Raw genomic sequence first — 23,552 nt, forward strand, 5'->3', positions numbered from 1 at the left:
TTTAAAAAACAAAAAACAAAAAAAAAAAACCTCCTTACTATAGTCTACTAGGTTGTTTAAACAATGTCTTACTATACATGGTTGCTAAAAAAAAAATAAAAATAAAAAAACGCCTTACTATACTTGATCGTTTAAAAAATATGCCTTACTATACATGGTCATTTAAAAAAATAAATAAATAACACCTTACTATACTATATTAGGTTGTTTTAAAAATATGCCTTACTATACATGGTCATTTAAAAAAAAATAATAAAAAATAAATAAACGCCTTACTATACTATATTAGGTTGTTTAAAAAATATGTCTTACGATACATGGTCATTTAAAAAAAAAACAACAAAAAACACCTTACTATACTATATTAGGTTGTTTAAAAAATATGCCTTACTATACATGGTCATTATAAAAAAAATAAAAAAATAAACGCCTTACTATACTATATTAGGTTGTTTAAAAAATATGCCTTACTATACATGGTCATTTAAAAAACAAAAAACAAAAACAAAAAAAAAAACCTCCTTACTATAGTCTACTAGGTTGTTTAAACAATGTCTTACTATACATGGTTGCTAAAAAAAAATAAAAATAAAAAAACGCCTTACTATACTTGATCGTTTAAAAAATATGCCTTACTATACATGGTCATTTAAAAAAACAAAAAACAAAAACAAAAAAAACGGCTTACTATACTATATTAGGTTGTTTAAAAAAATATGCCTTACTATACATGGTCATTTAAAAAAATTAAAATGAATTAAAAAAAAAAAAAAAGCCTTACTATACTTGGTTATTTAAAAAATAATGTCTTGCTATAAATGGTCGTTTAAAAAAAAAAAAAATAAAATGCCTTACTATACTTGGTTTAAAAAAAAAATAAAAAAAAAGTCTTACTATACATGGTCATTTAAAAAATAAAAAATAAAAAAAATAAATAAAAAAAGCCTTACTATATTTGGTTGTTTTAAATAAAATGTCTTACTATACTTGGTTTAAAAAAACAAAAAACGCCTTACTATACATGGTCGTTTAAAAAAATAAAATGTCTTACTATACATGGTCATTTAAAAAACAAACAAACAAAAAAACGCCTTACTATACTTGGTTGTTTAAAAAAATAATGTCTTGCTATACATGGTCGTTTAAAAAAAAAAAAAAAAATGTCTTACTATACATGGTCGTTAAAAAAAAAAAAAGTCTTACTATACATGATCATTAAAAAAAAAAAATACATAAATAAATAAAACGCCTTACTATACTTGGCTGTTTAAAAAATGTCTTGCTATACATGGTCGTTTAAAAAATAAATGTCTTACTATACATGGTCGTTTAAAAAAAAAAAAAGTCTTACTATACATGGTCATTTAAAAAACAAACAAACAAAAAAACGCCTTACTATACTTGGTTGTTTAAAAAAATAATGTCTTGCTATACATGGTCATTTAAAAAACAAAAACAAACAAACGCCTTACTATACATGGTCGTTTAAAAAAAAAAAAAAAAATGTCTTACTATACATGGTCGTTTAAAAAAAAAAAAAAGTCTTACTATACATGATCATTAAAAAAAAAATAATAAAAAATAAATAAAACGCCTTACTATACTTGGCTGTTTAAAAAATGTCTTGCTATACATGGTCGTTTAAAAAAAAAAAAAAAGTCTTACTATACATGGTCGTTTAAAAAAAAAAAAAAAAGCCTTACTATACATGGACGTTAAAAAATAAATAAATAAATAAATAAATATAAAAACATGGTCGTTAAAAAAAAACGCTTTACAATACATGGTAATTTTTTTTAGGACGCCTTACGTTATGCTCATCTTTTTATATTCTTTACTATACATGGTCATTAAAAAAAATATATGTAAAAAATTGCCTTACTACACAGTCATTTAAAGAAAAAAAAGAAAACACCTTACTATACATGGTCGTTTTGAAAAGAAAGCCTTACTATCCATTTTTTTTTTTTTTTTTTACTGAAAAAACAAACACCTGATTCATGGAATTTGAGACGACTCTGTTGTCCCTTTGGGGGCCCTTGCAGGCTAAGGGGCCCCAAGCAATTGCCTTCCTTGCCTAATGGCAAACAACGCCTCTGTTAGTGAGGCTAACAAAACAAAAACAATTACACACACACTACAGTGATCTGAGTAACTTTTTTTTTTAATCTACTGTACATGTAAGAGTACTTTTTATTTTTATTCAAGTATTTTTGCTCAGGAAAAATGCTACTAGGCTAGCAAATATTTACAGAGGTCAGATTTGCCCTTGTTTGTTATTTCATATATTGTATAAAACAATTTCAAGATAGTGATATTGTTAGGTAATATCTGGATGTGCACGTTCCTATCTTATAATTTTGTCTATTTGATGTTCCTGCATTATTTAAAAAAATAAAATAAAATAAATGGGAAGTTACTCACCAGTTACTGTGCACTTGAGTGGTTTTGTTTCACTACTCCTACCCAAATATTTGGATGACAACTTTTTGCAAGTCATTATGCCTGCCTGGCCATTGTATGAAGAAATCTGGAACATGAAATGGTTTTAATACACATTCACCATACAAAAACACATCAAGGGTCAGGTTAAAGGTGTGACAGCTTGTTCTTTACTGAAAAACACAACATTCATTTATACAACAAATGTACACATTTACATAAATGATAAACATCTACTTTATGAATCAAGTGTGACGCAACATAAGCTAATGTATAAAAGGAGAACAAAAAAAAAGAAGCCACGACAAAACAAATAAAATAAAAATGATGAGTTAGGTTTCCTTTGGTCTATAGTCACAGTGGCTACATATGAAATATCTGAGATAATGTGTTATACTATCAACTCTTTTACATATTTACACTCAAAAACAGAAATAACAGTCTGGAAACTCTTCCCAGGGCCATACTAGATCTCTTTATGAAAAAATAAGAATAAAAGGTTTATTATAATCATTTGTAGATGATTTTTTGGGGGGGGGCTTTCTCTCTGCCAGTTCCTCTGAGGTTTTATTTCTGTTTTTAGCTTTGCAGTCTACTGCATATATATATATATATATATATATATATATATATATATATATATATAGACATTCATATAGATAGAATTGGCATATGAAACCCACACCGGTGCCTCAAGAAAAAAAAAAAAATATTAGTATCTGCTTTATTCGTATCTCTATATAAAAATATACAACCTTCACGCTATAGATTTCCTTTTTGAAATATATTTAGTCTATAAAATTTCAGTTCTCTCATGCCGGGTAATAAAAATAATCAGGATTGAAGCTGACCTTGTCCAGCTATTAAATTTTACCTCCAAAGTCTGTTGTATACGTGGTTAAAATTTTGTAGCGGTTGAAGAAAATTTTATGCGGCATGGTGGGCTCACGCTATCGCTCGTCTGCCTCACAGTTGCTCGAACTTAAGGAATTGTTTGTTGTCTATATTATGTGCCTTGGTATTGGCTCAGCTCACAAATCTTTGGAAGACTCAAATTCAAACGATTGTGACTTTGTGCTGCTGGAAGCTAAATAAAGCCTGCTGGAAGGAACAAAATAATGAAAAGTGCGCATACAAGCCCACCTCAAGTTCAAACGGCAGCCTGAAAATAAAAGAAGCAGCAAAGAGACTAATAAACTCCATTTTTAGTTTCCTTAACACTGCTATAAATAGCTCTTAGTGAGAAGGCAGACAAGAGCAAGAATCACAAACATCCTGCTGACACCCCCCCACTGATGCACTTCTTTTACTTCCTCTCTGTAAGGAGGCATGTATTATGGAAACTCGACTTTTCAATGCTTGTGTACAAATCATTTTGTCTCTCGAATGTCCGTCCACCAATCAGGTATACAAAATTAATCCAACAAGTAAATCTTTATGTTCAATAAAACATTACTTCACCAAGTCCAAATTGAGAATTGAGTCACCTTGAGTGTAGTACCACCTTGTGCCACAACATGCCTGGCAGCACTGAGGTCTACAGTAAGCAATGTTTTAATCTTTTTAAAGCATGTGGGAGGGGTAAAACTAGTCAAATAATGTTTTATGTACGGTTTCTCTATATTGCGGATTTTCATCTATTAAGAATTTGTATTATGTATTTGTACTGCCTGGTCTATGCTAGTTCCAAATGTAGATTGTGAGCCATTGCCGATTGAGCAGTGTAACATTCGAGTACACCCAGCTAGAAATGAAAAACACGCTAATGTTAGCTTACCCTGTTGCTGTTCTTTATTCTCGAGTCTCCAACCGTGCCAAACTGAGCCGAGTAGAGAAACGCAATATTAGTCAATATGTTGGCTCACTATCGCCCTCTGAAGGATTGGAGTGGTACTACCAGATGAAAAGAACCTTACGTTAGCATGCTCTGGCTAATATCCCCCTCAAAGAATACACAACACAATATTAAGTAGCAGACGTGTCGGGCGCTATCACATTACATGACATGCATGCTTGTGCCTTGTTTAAGAAAATGTGCACGTGGCCAACTTTTTTTTTTTTTTTTGCTGTTTCTAAAAATCCTCCCTGATTTGAACACTTCTCACTGCTTCAGAAGAAAAATGTTTTTGTGCGGACTTTATAGTGGTGGAATAAAAGTTTGTTTTTAAGAAAAAAAAAAGTGCAGGTGAAACACTGTATGAAAGATCACGAGGAGTGCAGCAGTAGACAAGAACGCACCTTTGGGAGCTGCTAGAGGTAAAGCCAGCCGGTGGTGTTTTTTTTTTTTTTTTGGGGGGGGGGGGTCTGGCATTTGCGGGTTCGCGCGGCGTCTTTAGATCTCGGTGGCGGTGATCTCCTCAAAGTGGATGTCGTTGCTGCCGCTGTGCACCTCGTAGTCGTCAATGTCCCTGTTTTCCAGCTCCAGGCTCAGCTCCCGCATCACGCGCTCCAGGTCGCGGTTCCGTCGGTACATCTGGATGTAGTTCTGCTGCAGCTGCTTCTGGTAGCGGATGACCTGAGGGCCCGGTTCGAGATTAAGGAAAATGACTAAAGCAAGCCAAGTACAAATACTTGGGTGTATCTGTACTTCTCCTTAAAGCAGAAGTCAAAATTTTTCTGTGCAATAATATGTTGTATGTCCCTCCCGCTAATCAAAAAATGGCAATCTGATTAATATTGCGTATGTGGTGTAAGAATTAGCTGAAAAAAACAAAACTAACAAAACACGTATGTATCCATTTTAGGGGCGGCCAGTATGTCAATTTCAGTCCGCAGGTGGCAGAACTGGACAAAATGGCCGCCTACTGAGATGGATAAAAACGAGTGGGGTTTTTTCCCCCCCCCATCTTATTTCTTATTCCACAAACACTGTACATTACTAATCGGAATAACATGATTAAACTAGTGGGGGCACATGGAAAATATTGCATCGAACATTTTTGATTTCTGCTCCGAGTTTAGCCACTTGTGCAAATGAGTGAATGACTGAATGAATTTGTACCTTTTCCTTCTCCTCCTGCCACACCCTCCGTTCATCGTCGAATCGAGACAGCTGTTCCTCACTCGTCCTCCTCTCATACATCAGTTCACCCTTCAGCCTGTCCACCTGACACAAAGCACACAAACATTATATAGTCCACCATCCATCCTTATTTGATTTTCTGTTCCAATTCATTGTAAAGTTTTTTTATTTTATTTTAAATAAGTTACACATCTCACATTTTTTCCCATAGCAGTGGTACTCCAACTTGCACTGTTTTGTGAGCCGTCAGGCTTCTCCATTCTGTCTTACCATGTTGGTCATGATTTTTTGTGTCTCTTGGACAGACTGTAACTATGAAATGAATTTTGTTGCTCTGTAGTCTGTATTTGTGCATGTGCAATTACAGTAAATTTGATTCCATTCTATTATGTGACTCAATTCGGACTCTGGTACAAAGAAATGTGCTGGGGAACATAACTACATCTATCCCTGGAAGAGCGTATTTGACAAATCAACTAACTTGGCTGTGAGAAAGAGTGAGTGTCCAAAAGTGACACCCCAAGGGCTAAAGTCTGTCCCACCCCTGAGTGATTAATCAATTGATGAAAATGCGTTTAATGTCGTCAATACTGAAGTGGCTGTAAACGGACGTATAGTACCTGTTGTCTGAGCCCCAGCAGAGTTTCAGCATTCTGCCTGAGGGCCTTGGCTTCGTCGCTCTCTCCTCCCCAAGACACATGAGCATCCTCCACATCACGATACACGCAGGGGCTAGCCCCCCCCCTCCCAGACAGGCCCCGACCCTGATGGAGGGGCAGGCCGATGCACTGGACCTTCCCACCGCCGGCCGTCAGAGCGTCGCGTAGGCGCAACGTGTCGTCCTCCAGGCGGGCCACCTTCTCCCGCAGCAGCTCGGCTTCGCTCTTCCTCCTTTGCAGCTCGTTCTCGCACACCTCCAGCTCGAGGGAGCGCGTACGTAGGGCCGCCTGGGCCTCCTGGCAGCGAGCCTGGCTGGCCTGCAGCTCCGATCGGGCTTCTCTCAGCTGAGCCCGCAGCGTCACGATGTCGCCGGATTTCTGGCTCAGCTCCGACTGGATCTCCTTCAGCTGTTGCTTGAGCAGGGAGATCTCTCCTGACTTTTGGCACACCTGCAGCCGCCCACAACATGAGTTCGTTGTTAGTTGACAGCGGGTTTTTTTTTTTTTCCCTTCTCTCATCTTTTTGACATGTCCTGTTTTGTTGGCAATTCTTGAGTAAACACACCTCCCACTTGGTCTCCTCCAGCCGTGGTCCGAGCTGCGTCTGCTCACGCTGGATGGTGGCGCACCTCCGCTCCAAGGTTTCCCTGTCCTGCAGCAGGGACGAGAAGTCCTCCTGCAGCTTTTTTTTCTCTTGCTGGAGTTGAAAGATCTGACGACATGAGAGCATTATTGGCTTGAGATTGCACAATTTGATGCAGATTCAAATGAAACTGTTGGGACACAATCAAATAATCTAACATTAGGGAAATACATTTGCGTATGTAAATTCCAAATAGCCAACCTGTAACTGTAAAACTTGCTGAGTCCTCTGGGCCTTCTGAGAGGCCTGCTTCATCTTGCTGGCACAGTTCTGCCTCAGGTCTTCCATCTCTCTTTCACAGCGACGCTGCTTCTCCTCGTACACCTTTCATGGCAAAGCATCCAGGTTGCAAGGTCTAAGCTATGCTTTCCATTTTATTTTTGTGTATAACAATTTATTGATTATTGATTTATTGTATGGAACAGGGAATTATAGTTTACATCAGCTGTCAGTGTTGCCAACTTAGCGATTTGGTCACGGTATTTCGGTGGCCAGTGATTAGGTTGCTTTGGGTCTCACCTGGCAGATGGCGGCTTCATTCTCGTCCAGATTTTCCCGCAGATGCTGAAGCTCCATGTCGCGCTCCCTCAGCTTCTCCTCCAGGTCCCTCACCACCGCCTCGTAGCCCTCCACAGGCGGCGAGGAGTGGCCGCACGAGCCGCTGTCCGACAAGGGCTGCCCGCGCCCGCTGAGTGACCCCGAGCCCGTGCTCTTACTGGATGACGAACGCCCACTATCCGAGTGACCGTGAGTCCTCATTCCGCCCGAAGTGTTTCTGACCAGAACCTGCCCGGGCTCCGGGTGTGCCGACCCGGAGCTGGAGCCCTCACTGGGGGCCAAACTGCAGCCTGTGCTGCTGTGGGTGGGCAGGCTGGAGAGGGAGTTCCTCCCGGAGTCTGACATGGAGCAAGACCGGCTGCTGCGAGCGTTGCGCCCACCGCCGAAGGAGTCACGCTTCTCCTCCGAAGAGGAGCTGCTGCTGCCGGCCACGTTTGAGCCACTGCTTGAGGCCGCGAGGGGGAGGAGGAGGTTGAGGCTGCCCTGGCTCTCTGACAGACTGCAGCCACCTGGTCGCGGGGACAGGTAATGCACTGAGTGGCGATTCTTGGGAACGACTGGCTTGAACGCTGTTGGACGGATCAGAACTTTCTCCATGTTCTGAAAAGTACAAAGCCATAAAAGTTCAGCTGTGCTAGAATTAGAATAGACTCTCTTCTTTTAGCAGTTAAAAAATGTGTCTAGCTTTGTTCTGTTCCTTAATTAGTTATTAACAGTAAAACAACACCTGTTTCTGACAAAAGTGGAGTAAAAAAAAACAAAAGAAAAAAGCAGCAAAGAAAACAGGACAAAGGAAATCTTATTAAAGGACAAAACACAAAGCAGAGTGGAACACTAAGTGTGCAAGCTTGTTTTTCAGCTCATGGAATGAAGGTGGTTTGTGACATTGATCAACATGAGTGTGCAAGGTGAGTAGCTGTCAAATGATCCATTTAATCCTGTCAGGCTGGTGATGAAGCGTCTTTCTGAGCGGACAGAGATAAATCGGCAATTAGACGACGGAGGTAATCCGCCATAAAAATGTGCACATCCGCGTAATTGCTTCATGAGATGCTGTAATTGAAGAGGATGTTTCATGTGTGCATTGTCAGGTCACACACACACACACACATACTCATTAGTACGCACATTCGGGTATTTATTTGTAATAAATTTTCCACACTAAAAAATTTTTTTTAAATACACTTGGCGTGGCCAACATTTTGTGCTCAATTGATTTTTAAAACTTACAACTCATTCATAGATGAGGTTAAAAACAAAGTATGTAAATTTTTTAAATACAATTAACTACTTGCCTTCTCAAGCTGTCCGGAAACTGGGATGAGTTTGGGGGGAGGTCCTCCTATATTGCCATTGACAGTCCTATTGTCCCGTTGGTCCTCCGAGTCGCTGCAGGGACTGACAGCTGTCACGACCAGGTTGTCATTCCAGTCTCCAACGACCACCTCACTGCTGCTCACGTATGCCAAGTTATTATTAACCCCACTGGCTGTAGCACCGGCGGTTACGGCGTTCCCACCAGTTGCAGAGTTCCCGGGTCGAGGCTGCTTCTTGGTGGGCAACGGTGGAGGTAGAACCTGGGCTTGGGAGGGTTGCTCTTGCGTATGGTTACAGATAACCAGCAGCTGCTCCAAAGAGCTCGCGCTGCGGAGGGTGTTATCCTGGAGGCGGAAGCAGCTGGTAGCCGGCGTGGAGCGCCGCTGCTTGGCCGCGAATTCGCTGGCCGCTCGGCAGTGCCTCTCTTGGTACGTCCGGCCCGATATGAGACTGCTTACGGAACCCATAGCGGTGGCCGAGTTGCAGGAGGCTGGGGGGGAGTGAGAGGAGGATCGAGGCTGGCACTGCTGGACGTCGACAGAGGGATTGGGTTGGTCAGTGACAGGAAGAGCCTGAACCAGAGCCATGGCACTGCGACGGTGTTAGCCACACCACGCACCCTGTGTTAGGAGATGGGAGAAAACATTTACAACCTACATTCTAATATTCATTTAATTGATACCCAACAGCGTATTCTTAACTGTCAACTTTACATTATGAGCCAAGTCATCAATAATCATGTTTTGTTCCAAATCTTGGCAACAAAGCCACCAAATTATTAAAGGGACAGCAACATGAAAAACCAACTTCTTGGAGTTTTTAGCTGTGTTAAAATGCTAATTCAAAAACATGACAAGAGGCGTTTTCCTCCATTCAACGCTCTATGAGAAACTAGGTTATTCTGCTCTCCAAACAACAGCCCACTCCCAACCTGAGAAAGCGCTGACGTCAAAAGGTGTGGACCCACCCCTGCACCGCGGACTAAACGCACGCCCACTTTCTCTGAGACCTCTATAGGATAGTGACAAAAGCAGCCTTTGAATTCAAAGCAATCAATTATCCTTCACATTTTCAATGCCAAAATGAAATGACAATTGGCTGTCTTAAAATCCCAGAAAGGTTCTGGTTGACACTTGTGTAAACTACAAGTGAAACTTTGGCACTGCTGAACCCAACTGAACGAAGTATAGTGGTTGTTAACGTGCTCGCTCTGTAAGTAGGAAGTCCCTGGTTTGAGACCAGCTCATTTTTTTTGTCCTTCCCTCTCCTCCCCTCCTCCACGATTTCTTGCGGAAAGGAGCCGTTTTGAATAAATAAATAAATAAATAATAAATAAAAAGTAACGAATACATCGCCATGGTGTCAAAGGTAAGATTTAATCATTATATGCCTATAGTTAACTGTTGGAAGGGCTTAAAATACCGTGATGTAATCCCTTTAACAGAGACAATCTCTCTACTACTTCATGCATTTGGCAATGGCACCTCCCTGACAACGCTGCTGCTAATTGCCAATTGCAGTAATGAGGCAGGAGGAGAGAAAGAGTTTGAGTTAAGCGACAAATGAGTCACGATCAGTGGCATCTGCAGCTGTTGTGTGATTTTAGGGAATGTCCCCATCTGAACCCGACAAGCCGAAAAGTCATCAATGATCGATCGGACCCGAATATTGCGATGAAATGTTAACTCGATGCTGCGCATGCAAGCCATTCAAACTGTAAGTGTGGCAGCAGATTAAGTCCTTCCGTTTGCAGATAGCATTATCAGTGTCGGATGCCCGGGTGAACACACATCCTCAGCCTGTCGTGCCAAGCCTAAATCCGTCTGGCCAAGCGGAATAATCCACAGCAGATATAAGTGCACACAGTCTGCCAGGTCTAACACCATTGTGGCACCGTTGAACACATCAATTGGGTCTAGTGAAAAAGATGTCAGGTAATATATCCTGCTTGAAACTACAAAACCTCCATGAAATGTTTTATATTTGCTGAAGGATAAGAAAAAATTTGTCATCTAAAGATTAAAGTTACCATTGTCTACATTGACTTACATGTTACTTGTATATCAAATAAATGTGCAATTAATCAATTCCGGCCGCCCAAAAATTTAAAAATAAAATGAAATTTTGCATTAATGTGTTTGACAACTAAATGAGCATTAGCGACAGTGTTTGTACTTGGCCACATGATGGCATTACTGTTACTTTTTTCACTACACTCAAGCAGCCGCATATTGAAGGTTGCTCGTATCAAAATTTTGCCTAACAACGCAAAGCAAAAATAAATAAATCGAGCAAATGACCACTCGTAGATCGAAAAATCTACAAGTTGAGGCACTCACAACTCAAGACACCACTGGACCTGCAAATAAAAGTGGAAATGTTGGTCGTTTGTCGAAATAGGTTTTCACTCTACAGTACAGTTCTGTACTGTTTGGGGGTGAGTGTATACATTCCAAATCTGTTCTCTCATCGCTCCAAACATGACAACTTTTATGTTGTTTGTGGTAGCGAGATGTAGAAAGAATCTTGGACAATCTGTGCAGCAGATGTAGGCATTGAAATAACAAAAACAATACTTTCCTGAACAACCTATTGTAGTTTTCAAATGAGCTAACATACTAAAATAACTCCAGGAAGGTTGCCGACCATGAGGAAGTCACACTATCCGGCCCACAATAAGAAAACAAGGCTGCCTAATTATTTGTAATTGATCAGCCAACTGTGTCTTGCATTTCTCTGAGGTGGGTTTTTTGACTGCACATGTGCAAGTGATCCACAACTGTTAACGGGATGTTTACGATGTGATTGCTTCCCGTACCCAAAACAATAACACCTCGTGACCACCTTCTATGTTTTATCCGTTTATCCCTACTACTGCTCAACTACCGGCCCCTGATGAGGACTTCTCAGGCAGGGATAATAGAATTAACAATCCTCTGAGAACGTCAAGTGTGACCGCCTGAGCGCTAACCCAGTGACTCCCTGAAGAGTGGATGTGAGCTGCCGTCCCACCACTGTGACCTCCAAGGGTCTGGTTTTGTTCTGGCCACTCGGGCAATAAATCCCCAAAAGCTAATGTCCCCTCTGATGTGATGGAAGTCTTCCCTTTTGAGGACCATCAGGTGTTTGGCCTTTGATCTGTGAGGAAATTCAGTTTGGGGTTCATTTATCTGGGCCACTCGGAAGACACTCGGGGATAGCACTTTGGCAATGTCCTTTCGTCTAAAACCACATTTAGGCCTAAAATTTAAAGAAGTTATCCAATCAGACACGTTCAGTGCTGCCCAGTGCTCGAATAATTCATGGCAGTTTCAAAATATCTGAAGATCTCTGTTATTCAACTGACCTCATTTAGACAATAGGTCCAATGGTCCAAAAGCATAATGATCCTACCTTGGGTAAAATTCCATCCACTTTTTAGGGTTTTAAGGAGTTTGAGCCGATTCCAGTTGACTTTGGGGGAAAGGCAAATCCCACCCTAAACTTGTCGCCAGTCAATCACAGGGCACCTATAGAAACAGACAGCTAATCGCACCATAACTGAATCTGAATCCACAGTCCTGTACCAAAGTCAGGCAAATGAACCACTACACTACCAGTGACCAGGGCAAAAATCCCTTGGTTGGGAAGGACCATGATTAGAATATTTAAGTTCCACGAACTACTAAAAGTTGCTGTAACATTAGGTTGAAATGTGGCTTCTGTCCATATCCACTTTCCTTGTTCATGCATCATTCTCTATATCAGCACAACAATGCAGAAAGAAGAAAAACACTGTCATCGGTCCTAAAAATAGAAAACATCTTAAGAGGCTGAAATCATCCAGATAGTTTTTCATGGGATATTTCTCTCGGCGAGGCTTTTGAGTCGACGTTTAAAAATAAACTCCAATCGAGTCGCAGCCAGCAATCATGGGGTCAGCCCGGGGGCACTTTACACTGCATCCTCACGCTCTAAAACTATGAAACGATGCTGAATGTCTCAGAGGCAGGCTGACTGCCTTAGACAGCGACTTGAAGGTGATTGTGTGTGCTACCAACTGGCCAAGGATGATGACAGAAGCAAGAGCTTATCAGGTAGTTCTCTAATAAGACACTAGCAGGGTCCTTGATGGGCAAATAATCCCGTTATTATAAGACTGTTAATACCGTCAGCCTATTCCCAAGAGCGGAAGCACATTATTCCGCAGCAACACATCATTCCTCGCAATCATGCGCAACCTCCAAGCCAAGCTGTTCCGGAGGCTCGGCGGGACGGCGAAAGAAAAAACATGAAGGTTTCAGGGGTGACGAGACAAAGACGAACTGAGTGGAGGTCATGATGGGGAAAGGGAGGGAGTTTGGAATTCAGAAGGATTCCATCCAGTACCTGGTTGTCTAAAGAGAGGCTCCACAGAGGCCTTGGGAAAAGCAGAACTCACTAATCCTGTTTGGCGAGCACACAGACGCCTTATGATGTCCTAGCATGGGAAATCAATCGTGAAGGGAGACATAATTACAAATAGTACCATCACCCCCCTTTTGCTAAACACCAAATGTGTTTTTTCTCATCTGTCTTCCAAACATCTGCTTCTTTCAGATATTAAAGAAAGTCAAGCATTTATACTTTTAACCATTTAGTCCGATAAAACAGACGACATTTGCAACTCATTTGGACATTTAACATACCAGTCTGTAATTATCTTGACATCTTGCAAAGTTTGCTTTTCATCAGTAGTGTCAACATGTTGAGTTTGCTTGCAAACAGTTTAAACTACTGTGTGTTAATCAAAAGTATTTTGCTACTTGTGAGGCTTCTGTAGAAAAATTATGCATTTTTCCTCTGCACAATAGTGGCTCATCTAGACTCTCTTTCTACTAGGCTCTGTTTGAGGGAGTCGAGTCAGTGAAGACCATATTGCCTTGGACTCATCAGTTAAAAAAAAAAAAAAAAAAAAAAAAAAAAAGACGTGACGATGAATCGACTCGACCATTAAGTTATCACTTTACGTCAGGCTAGGTACATTTGTAACCCAGGTAATGATGCTAGTGGAGACGCGTCAATAGCGATTATAGCCATGTCGAGCCAAGTAGGCAATGTGTAAAGAAGAACACAGCTGTCTCTTGGTTTTTAGCAGAGGTTATGTTCAAGAAGCCCTCGCATGACAGCCAGTTCTGCGTTGCTTACATTCTGTCTTTTGCGTACTTGGTCCTGGCTTGCGCTTATTATTACTACATGAATTTGCAGTAAGAAACAATGCAAATGAGCAAAAAATGCCTGCTGCCCTCTACTGTGGTCTTTAGGCCTTCTGTGGACTGGAACACTCTTCTTTGTTTATTCATTGGCAGGTCACACTGTGTCATGCTGCTATGATGTACAACCAGCAGTGGAAACACAAGCCAGATCAGATTTTACTGTTCCAAATTGTACAGAGACAAGATGAACCAAACTATTCATCTCTTCAGGACACCGCTTGCTCTTGTCATCTCTTTGGAGTGGTGATTAATTTTAAACAATAAAAAGAAATCTCAAATTGAGCCGTCTATCCAATCCTCTCCACACCCGCACGACTTGCCCAAGCCGTGTGGTTAAATTTTCAATCCGCTTCTGTAGTAGCGACACGCACAGCATGACTAACCATGGGCAAAGCCAGCATGTCGAGAGCGACAGGTGCGAAGTGCAATATTGTCGGATCATGGTCACTGCATGAACAAATGCTGGTGCACTATACATTTGGGAACCACAAAAAGAGTCAGTCAAGAAAAAATATCTGCAGGGTCACAAATCTAGAACGTTTTGAATAGTGCACAGCACCACAACAGTTAAGCTGAGCAATGAAAGAATGTGGCCAGAGTTGGGCATTGAGAATGGGAGGAAATATTCCACTTTTACAGCGTGGGTGGCAGCCATTAATCCTGAGAGAAAGTCAACAGGCCAGTAGGTGAGTCATAGGAACAAAGAAAGATCCACTAGAGCAGGCAAGAAGCCCACCGACACACGCAATCAGTCCACACCACATCACGCTTGCATTTGTTTGCCTGCCATCCAGCGAGAAATGTCTATTACAAAGACTTCCCTCCAGCTCACAGTACGACGAGGGGAGTCTTTTCATGTGCCGCCAGAAGACTTGAGGTTATATTGTTCCACCATTCCAACACTGTGACTGTCTTGTCTGAGAGGCTGCTTACCGTCACCTTCCCCCACATGGTCTCTCTCTGTCTCAGTCTCTCAGCGGGCCAGTTTGGGATCACAAACAGCCGCCTGGGTGCCAGAGCTCTTTTTGTCCATTTTGGCAACGGAACATGCTTGATTGCAACTTCGAACAAAAGCTGTGAGATCAAGCGTCCAGGCGGCTGGGACTTGATTAAGCAGACTCTCTCAGATGAAGAAGGGGGGAATAAGCTCTCCAAAAAGAGTTTGCCGGTAGTAATTGGCAACAAGCGCAGTTCACTTCTTTCCTCATCTTTTACAGTCAATTTGGTGCTCTTTCTGGACTTTCCTCTCTGTTTGCAAGCGTTACCAAGGAAGCAGAGACCCGCATTGTTCACGTGTAAGAAGAAAGAAGACGGGCAGAATGGGAGATGTTGGAAAGACAGATTTTGTAAGGATCTGACATCCTCAGTGGCCATTCTGAAGTGGGAGCAAGTGAGGCAGTGCACTACCACAACTAGTTCATGTGTGGCGTTACCAGGAAAAATAATCAGAGTAAATATGTTGATTGAAATTCCTGCCCTTGCTCGCAGTTGTCGAGTTGATCAAGAACCACATAAATTATTTATATCATTTTTTATTTTTTATTTTTTAAATACAAAAGTGCCACTGAATAGCCTACCATGTTTTTTTTGTGTGGTTTGTTCATAGATATTGTCAGCAACTGACCAGTATGTCAAATTGCTTTTTAAGGCTGCCCGTTTTAAATTTCACGCAAGTTATGTACTAGGTGACGCAGCTATCACCATGACACCTACACTCTCCGCAATCAAGGCCTGATAAGGATTTACTGATTCGCACCGCGGCAAACCAAGCTGGGTGGAAACAGTGTTTCAATTTGGACGCAAGATCCTCCTACAGGCACACCAAAATTCTCAGAGGGGGTTGACAGCGAGAGCAGCCAGTTACCGACAAAAAGTAGGATGCATTGGACATCAATGACGACATGAGGCGACACAGTCTCGTGAAGACGAGATGGTCATCCAGGGACACAAACTGTCTAGCGCATGCTTATTTATGGGTTCAATTTGAATCAAGTTGCCCCGTCCGTGTCTCCGTTGAGAGGCTCAGATGAAGAAAATGAGGTTACAAGCACAGCCTGTCGAGGAAAAATCATTAGAGCAGACAAAACATCTGGTCATAGCCTGGTCAACGGTTTCAAGGAGCTAAATTTAAAAATGAGCTGCTTTTCTTTTGCACTTTTTAGCACTGTTAAATTTTCTCTAAAGGAAATAATTCTAATTGATCATGAAAGTAATGGACGACTAATTTAATTGTGAACAACCAGCTATTTGTTACAGTTCTGGGGCAGAGTCACTTAGCACTCATTTGTGCAGATGCAGTCTGGTGCAGGTGGAAAGAGACAGAGGTAGCTGTCTGTTACAAAAAAAAAAGAAAAAAAAAAAAGTAGGAAGATGGTTTAAATTCCTGATCTGCTGCATGTTGTGTTTTCCAGGAGTTTTTCCAGACGCCGACAGCTACCAGACGGCGGTCAGACAGGCAGAAACTGGAAATACCAAGAGTGTCATTTTTTAAAGATGCAGTGGACTTTGTCTGTTTGCGAGAATCAATGATACCACTCGAGATGTTTAACTTTGAGGAGACATTGATCTGAGACTTAAATTTAGATGTGCTCTGTCTGCAGAAAGCAGACGTTTTCGATCTGAAACTTCACAATGTTTGCCTCAGGCTCTATGTACAGTAGAGGGCCAGTAATTCAGTAGTATCTCTCTCCCCTTTTAACAGAAAGATCGCAGAAAATTTCTGCATCAGAGTTGTAATAGTAGCTCAGCCAGAATGTGCCTGGGAAAGAAGATCAGTGTATGAGGCCCCACAGGGTATAACAATAACAGTGGCCAAATTGCCCTGGGCCATGACGACGTGTCGGACAATCATGTACCTTACGGCCACTGTCCTTATTGGGCCAGTACACATTTCTATGGTGATGAGTTAAATGGAGAGAACCAATTTCATGAATGTATTCACTTGCTCATGACAAAGAGGATCCTTCCTATTCTCGACCCAGCCAATATTTGCACTTTCATATTCTAACACAGCATTCCACAAATCATATAATTAAATCTGTGAGGACCTCGGCGCCAGCATGTGATTTGACGTGGGGAATACTTGTTGGACTGTGACGATTGTCAGCCCAAGTCTGTTTGGATAAGTTCCAGCTCACCGCTAACTTAAAACAGAGTAACTACAGACTGAATAGATGTATGGTGTCCAAATGGTAAGCATATCTGCCTCACAATTCTAGGGTAAGGGATTTGAATCCGGGAATATGGCCTTTCTGAGCGGAGTTTGCCTGTATCTTCTGGTGCTTTAATGACTTTTCTCATTTCATTTTAGGTTCATTAAAGACTCCAAATTGTTCATAGGGGTGAATAGAATGTAGTAATGTATACGGTTGTTATCAGTATGCGATCTGCATGTGACCAGTCCTGGGTGTAACCTGCCTCTCTCCCAATGTCAGCGAGGACGTAAAAATGCCAGCTTTTACAGGCTGTGTAAAAGGGGATGCAAAGAAGTTTTCCCTTCCAAACTTCCCTTGCTTCACCCCCTGCAGCCTCCGGCTGTATGCACAGCGGAGGGCCATTGTTTCGCCACAACACAGGGCAGAGAGCAGAGAGAAAGGGCCTGTTATCTCCAACATTGGTAGGCTTGTGATGCGAGAGTGGAAGTGGGGGTGGGCTGTGGCAGCTTTCCTCATTTACTTATCACGTGTAGTTTTCACCCAGGCTATTTTTGTTGTTTTTTTTCCAGCAAAGACGTTGCAGTGAGCTATTGCTTGTCGAGGCAGTGGTGCTAAACGAGTTGCTATTGCATAAGCAGCTACGCCACAGTTCAACTGGGCTAGCCTTGATGTATAATTCACTTGCACTCATCTCAGAAAATATCCGACATATGCGTCGACGTACTGAAGCGTTCGCGCTGCTCTGAACGCGTGTCGCTGGTAAAGCGGAGAAAGATGGAAGAGGAGGAGGAGGAAGGGAATAAGACTGGTTTGGAAAAGTCTCATTCAGCAAAGTGAAGAGAAGCCAGGCCCACTTCTAATCTCTCAACGTCTCCGCTTGCTCTCGGGCTCCCATGCTAGGCTTTACATAAATACCTGGCTTGTGAGGTTGAGCTCAACAACAGCCTTGGAAAAAGTGGATCTGAGGACAATAAGAAGAAGAAGAAGAGGAGGAGGAGGAGGAGGAGGAGGAGGAGGAGGAGGAGGAGGAGGAGGAGGAGGAGGAGGAGTGCGAAAACAAAAAATAACTTGAAACCTGTGCAGTTTGTGTCCATATATGAGTCAGCACAGAGGGTGGGGGGACAAAAGGGTTCCGTGCAACCTGCAGCACACGTTTACCTCACTGGTTTCGCTTAAGAGGGGATGAGGTAACTCGCCTTCCTCTGATTCAAAACCTCATCACCCGCACCATTTTCCATTTCAAAGTTACGTCAGCACCCCAACACCTGGCCATTTATGGCGGCCGTGTTTACGGCGGCCACTTAATGACGGCCTTCGCTCACATGAAAATGTCAACACGTCACCATGACTACTACAAAGAGTGGAGGGCATGCTCTGCCGTCTATAAACATATCTGCTGACATTCTACAATATGCGGCCAGGGGCATGCGAGTAGTCTTGTAATCACACACGCACATACACATACAGGAGGAGTGGAACAGTGTGTCAAAATGATTAATTCGCTAAAAGAAGCACAAGTTCTGATATGGCTGGCCTGAAAGCGTGTGTTGAGCCTGCACTGTCTTATCTTCAATGCTATGTTTACACAGTATATGGAATGTGTGAGATTAAATGACATCCTCCTACAGGCCAACTATCTGAGGGTAAACTAAAGTATCTCTCTTTTTTTTCTTAGGTCCTCCAAGGCTGAAATTTCAAATCAATACATCAGCAGCCTATAATGAGCAGCACAGGAAAATCTCATTCCACAACATCACTTTTAATGGTGATGTTTGTGCGTTCTGGATCATTTATAACATCTCCTGCTGAACAACTCACTATCTCGTAACTAAATGAGACCAAGATATATTTTTTCCAGCATTAATTACAACAAAGACCTCCTTATGCAGATGACTTCGTCCCAGTGCCTGGCTATAGGGTTCAGACATTTACTTGTGCCGGAAGGAAGCTCATATACCAGATTGAAATAAATAAATACATCTTTGAGGAGCGTAAGTGTGCACACCCTCTTTTAACTGGGTCACAGTTAGTTTATTCCGTTACAGTCACTTGGTTCTAAACTGGGGATGTGGCTGTGTTCAGAATTAACCATTCATCTTCAAACAAATGTTAAATGGGAGTCAGCACAGACCAGCCACCATTTGAAGTGCCTCTGATTAACCCAAAATTTAAGTATAGCTGTTCTAGTATGCTTTTGATTTCCTTTTTTTCCCCCCAATTTAGTTTGAAGGGGGCACACTAATGATGTAAAAGTTGTTAAATGATTGATCTTGGTGTCATTTTTTTCACAAAAACCTGGGGTGTGTAGACTTAAACTATCCACTTTGATTGATCCGAAAAGTATTATTTAGCTACAAATGTATCTTTGTTCAGCTATTTATGCCAGCAACAAATAGTGACAGGCAGAACAATTAAATTATTTTCAATTAGATGGCAGAAGGCACGTAATTGAGTCAACCTGTGTATCCACTTTTTGTGACATTTTTGTTTTTGGTGGTATGCCATTTTTCTCAAATATGTGCTGTATATAAAAAGTTGTGAAATTACACAAAAAGTGGTGTACAAAATGTGCGAATGTTTGAGTTTGTTACCATTTCAGGCTCTGAAAACACATGCACACATAAACAAATGGCCAAAATGTCATCGTATTCATGAGTTTTGAGTTCAAAAGTCTCCTTAAAATGAAAAGTTTGAGTGTGGACAGCTGACCCAAGCATCCAGCTACTGCTTCCACTTTCCAACATTCATTATTTAATGTCCGAGTTGAAATCTGATTTAAGCTTCCCGTGCTGTTCAGTCCATTAGGAATTTGTGAGTGCTCCTGTCAAGCAACTTTTTGTGTCTAGTCTCCATTTGTGGTCCTCGCATCAACACAAAAGTTTCCTCCGGCAAAGTTTGCCTTCATGCAAATGCCAAAACGGCAGGATGGTGACTTTGGAGCATTTGCAAGACACACAAGCAGACAAACACAGTGAGCCGTTCCATTATGCAAACACTCACCCTGGTGCGAGCCCTGCATCTCTGCCTCCACTTGGATCTCTGCTCCTTTTGGGGGGGAAACTACATCAAAATCAGTCCGGTGGCCGCGGGTGTTGAAGTCTTAACGTTTTCCCGGTGCCGCCGCCCTCGCCTCTGCATCGCTCATACACTTCTTCATATCCTGACACTTTTCAAAACGGACGCACCCCCCTTTTCTTTTCCTCTCCTGTCCTCCTCACACCCTTCTCTGCGCTCCCTCCCTGCTTGTCTGCATTAGCACCGCCTACAAACCTCCCTACCCCCCCCTTACTAACGCCTCTTGCTCCCTCCCTCATTTTTGTCTACACCCCCCCGTCTTGTTTCCATCTATTAGCCCCCCCCTCTTGTTTCCATTTATTCCCCCCCCTCAACTTCCATTCTCTTTTTTTGGACCTACCTCTCTTTCTGCCAACTCCTGCATTGGAAGATGTCTTTTATTTATCAATTTTTTTTGGAGGCTGCGCAAAAGTACAGGCGAGACAACACCCACTTTTCCATCCAATCATCAGCATCCGACACTCTGTGGAGAAATTATTAACATTAATAAGGTGAGGGTGGGCCGATGAACCCGGGTGGGTAAAATTACATAACATTTGATCACGCGTCCGGAGGTGAGCAGGGGTGTGTTAGTTATCAAATAGATTGTAGTCACCCGACAGAAATTTGTCATATGTAAAGTTGTTTTGAGAATTAAATTCAGGATTCAGGTCAATGTACTATGTGTCCAGGAAGCTACTAGTGTGTGATACGTGCCTAACACTGTAATTAGTAGTGTTACTAGAGCAGCACATTAACTGACTAGTAGGCTTAATTAACTATGTCTAAAGGTAAAAGTGGTATTAGTTGTGGAAAATATGTTACTAGCAGGAAACAGTTATTCTATCAGTGTGCCAAACTGGTTTACTAGTGAAGACAGAGAGCTTACTCGTGCATGGGACCTTAAGCAGGTATCAAAGATATTGCATGGATGCTCAGAGGTCTTTCTACATAGATGCACAGAGAAGAGAAGCTCACGTTGAGGCTTTTTGCAACCTGATCCACCATTGGGATGCTGAAATGAGGTTGACTCCTGCTAATGCACGTGATTAATGCACCAACTGTTTCAGCATCAGGCTATTTACAGATCACACACACGCACACACACGCTGCTGACTCTTGTTGCGTGCCAAAGTGGACAACCAGTAAGAGCTAAGTAATGCTGGACAAGAGAAGACGTTTATGCATGTGTGTGCGTGTTCTTTTTCCACTTCAACTTTTTACTTAAACTTTACATGTACTCCCCATGAGTCCCTTGGCGGTCAACAAGTGAGAGGAAAGTTCACTTTCGCTCTCCCCTGATGCACTTTGCTGCCATTAACACCGACCACCTTGCCACAAAGAGTAACACAAAAAAGCTTTTGAAGGCTCGCACGCATGTATGTTGTGTGTGTGTGTGTGTGTGTGTGTGTGTGTGTGTGTGTGTATCTGCATGTGTGCAAATGTCAGCACAAGTTTAATTTTTAACATCTGAACGAGTAGAGAAAATGTGTCATAATAGGTAGTTAAATATACAGTATGAACACATCTAGTAGCATCATGGCAATAGTTGTGTTCACCTGACAGTAATCACTGATCAAGTTAAAAAAAAACAAAAGTGTACATTTTGTTGGAAAGCAGACATAACAGTCCTTTGGTTTGCTATTTTTCATCTGAGACCAGCTTTCTAGTAAAAAGTTATCGTGTAAATGGACGAATCAAACAAAATTGTTTTTACCTGAAAATTGATGTTTTGCCATTTTGTTTACAGCTGAGCAGCATCAGATATTAACAATTTGAGTGGAATAGTGAAATAACACGAGGACAAAACAGACAGTGCGACAATATTCCAATATCTCTTTGGATTACTCACCAAAACTCAAGAAACCATTGAACTACCATTTCGATTGTTGTTTTTTCTTGAGGTAGGCAGGTACAGCTGCTACTAAGAAAGTCACAGAATTTCTAGCAAAGTGGCAGGCCATACATCATCACACCGTCTCAATTACAGCAATGAATTATATGGGCTGCAGGTGGTCAGTCCTGAAGGGTTAGGGTGGCGCGAAAGGAGCACAGTACATTTTGGTACTAGTGTAAAAAGTTTAAAATACAATACAGAGCTATTTTTCTGAAATTAAAAACATTTTAAACAGCTGTAGTGTTTTTTGTTTTGTTTTGTTTTTTAGAGTGGGTAGAACAGATTAATGTAATTTTAATGCATTTCAAGGTACCAGAAATCTGAACCCGTTGACTGTCATAATTTATTTGGACCAACGATTTATAAAGCGTTTGCCCCGTCACTAATGTGATGCCATAGAAGTGCTAAAAAGTTACATGCGGATATTAGCTACAATCCTAAATACATAAATTAAATATTCCTGATCTGACACATTTTTCATGAAATAACTATGTGGGGAGTGCTGAAGTCTCTATATTCAAAGCAAAAATGAGGGACAGTGAGCCATTTGTATTATGCGAGGGACCGTGTCAATACAGGCGGTGCAAATCGTTCCTGTCTAGTGACGTACGGGGACAGCTGGGCCTGGACAAGAGGAAACAAGGAAGCCTGTGATGAAGAAACGCTGGAAGGAGGAGAGAAAGACAGCTGCTGCTGTGTTGTTGTTGTTGTCGTCCGTACACCCTTATCATAGCGCACATCTCGCAAAAACACCGCCCCCACCTCAGCCATGATAAGGTCAGGCTGCAGTGTCGCATGGCCCGCAGGAGGTTGAAACACAAACTCTGCACTGGAAATGCAATGGAACTGAGGAGCAGTGAGGTGGAAAGCGAGCTGACAGAGGGAGGAAATATGATTTTGTATCAGCCAGGTGCTCAGCTGTGAATCCCTGACCCCTTAAACTTGTAGTCACCCCATATTGTGAGTGACATTTATACCCAAACCTGATCCCCTACACTGACTCTTCAAAGGCAGAGGCCAAGACCCCCAATTTCCATAAATACACTACTCACAGAAAAGTAATGGATATATGGCTTTCGAGTGAAAAAAAATCAGATGACCTGAAAATGCACCATAACCACTACAGATTAACAGAACTTGAAAGTCTCAAAATTTATGAAGGCGCATGTCCAACTGTTTAATGACCCAACAGGTGTTTAATCCAATATATTTCCAAAGATGTGCACTTGTATGCTTTTCGGTGATTGAAGAATCCAAATTTCGCCTGAAAAGCACAATATCCCTAATTTTTCAGGTGTTTTTTTTTTGTGTGCATGTTGCGATTTTATCTCACACCACTAAGACAAGTGCATATGGAGCATTCTCTAATTTGGTCTGGAGGTGATGACAAGGTGTGGCTCTTTACCTCACTGTTGCCCAAAGTGCTCCTCCTGCAGGTCTGCTGGAGACAAGGTGAGGGCATACAGATCTCATCCCAGGATGGAGATCATTTTTTGGGCCTCCACTGGCTAGCCATAAGCCTGGACAAACAAAAAATACCACTTTATTTAGTAGGGGTGTTAAAAAAAATC

General features: G+C 41.7%; 1 protein-coding gene across 4 annotated transcripts in view; it reads right to left on the reverse strand.

Annotated features, from left to right (window-relative positions):
- Positions 1 to 2,589: 2,589 nt before the first annotated feature.
- lzts2a (leucine zipper, putative tumor suppressor 2a) overlaps positions 2,590 to 23,552 on the reverse strand; it is a 37,478-nt gene continuing 16,515 nt past the window's right edge. The window contains exons 2-10 of one of the 4 annotated variants that reach the window (XM_077495878.1): positions 23,387 to 23,501; positions 20,446 to 20,568; positions 8,620 to 9,261; positions 7,286 to 7,924; positions 6,968 to 7,090; positions 6,689 to 6,835; positions 6,085 to 6,573; positions 5,444 to 5,548; positions 2,590 to 4,957 (exon numbers count right to left, since the gene is read on the reverse strand). In XM_077495878.1, coding sequence (XP_077352004.1) covers positions 4,775 to 4,957; positions 5,444 to 5,548; positions 6,085 to 6,573; positions 6,689 to 6,835; positions 6,968 to 7,090; positions 7,286 to 7,924; positions 8,620 to 9,228 — 2,295 coding nt within the window. In that variant the 5' untranslated portion in view covers positions 9,229 to 9,261; positions 20,446 to 20,568; positions 23,387 to 23,501 and the 3' untranslated portion in view covers positions 2,590 to 4,774. Of the gene's footprint in view, positions 4,958 to 5,443; positions 5,549 to 6,084; positions 6,574 to 6,688; positions 6,836 to 6,967; positions 7,091 to 7,285; positions 7,925 to 8,619; positions 9,262 to 20,030; positions 20,279 to 20,445; positions 20,569 to 23,386; positions 23,502 to 23,552 lie in introns of those variants that run through there. The other 3 variants (XM_077495877.1, XM_077495879.1, XM_077495880.1) reach the window with 3 other exon arrangements.

The sequence above is a fragment of the Festucalex cinctus genome, chromosome 14, assembly GCF_051991245.1.
Source record: "Festucalex cinctus isolate MCC-2025b chromosome 14, RoL_Fcin_1.0, whole genome shotgun sequence".
NCBI classification, from domain to species: domain Eukaryota; kingdom Metazoa; phylum Chordata; class Actinopteri; order Syngnathiformes; family Syngnathidae; genus Festucalex; species Festucalex cinctus.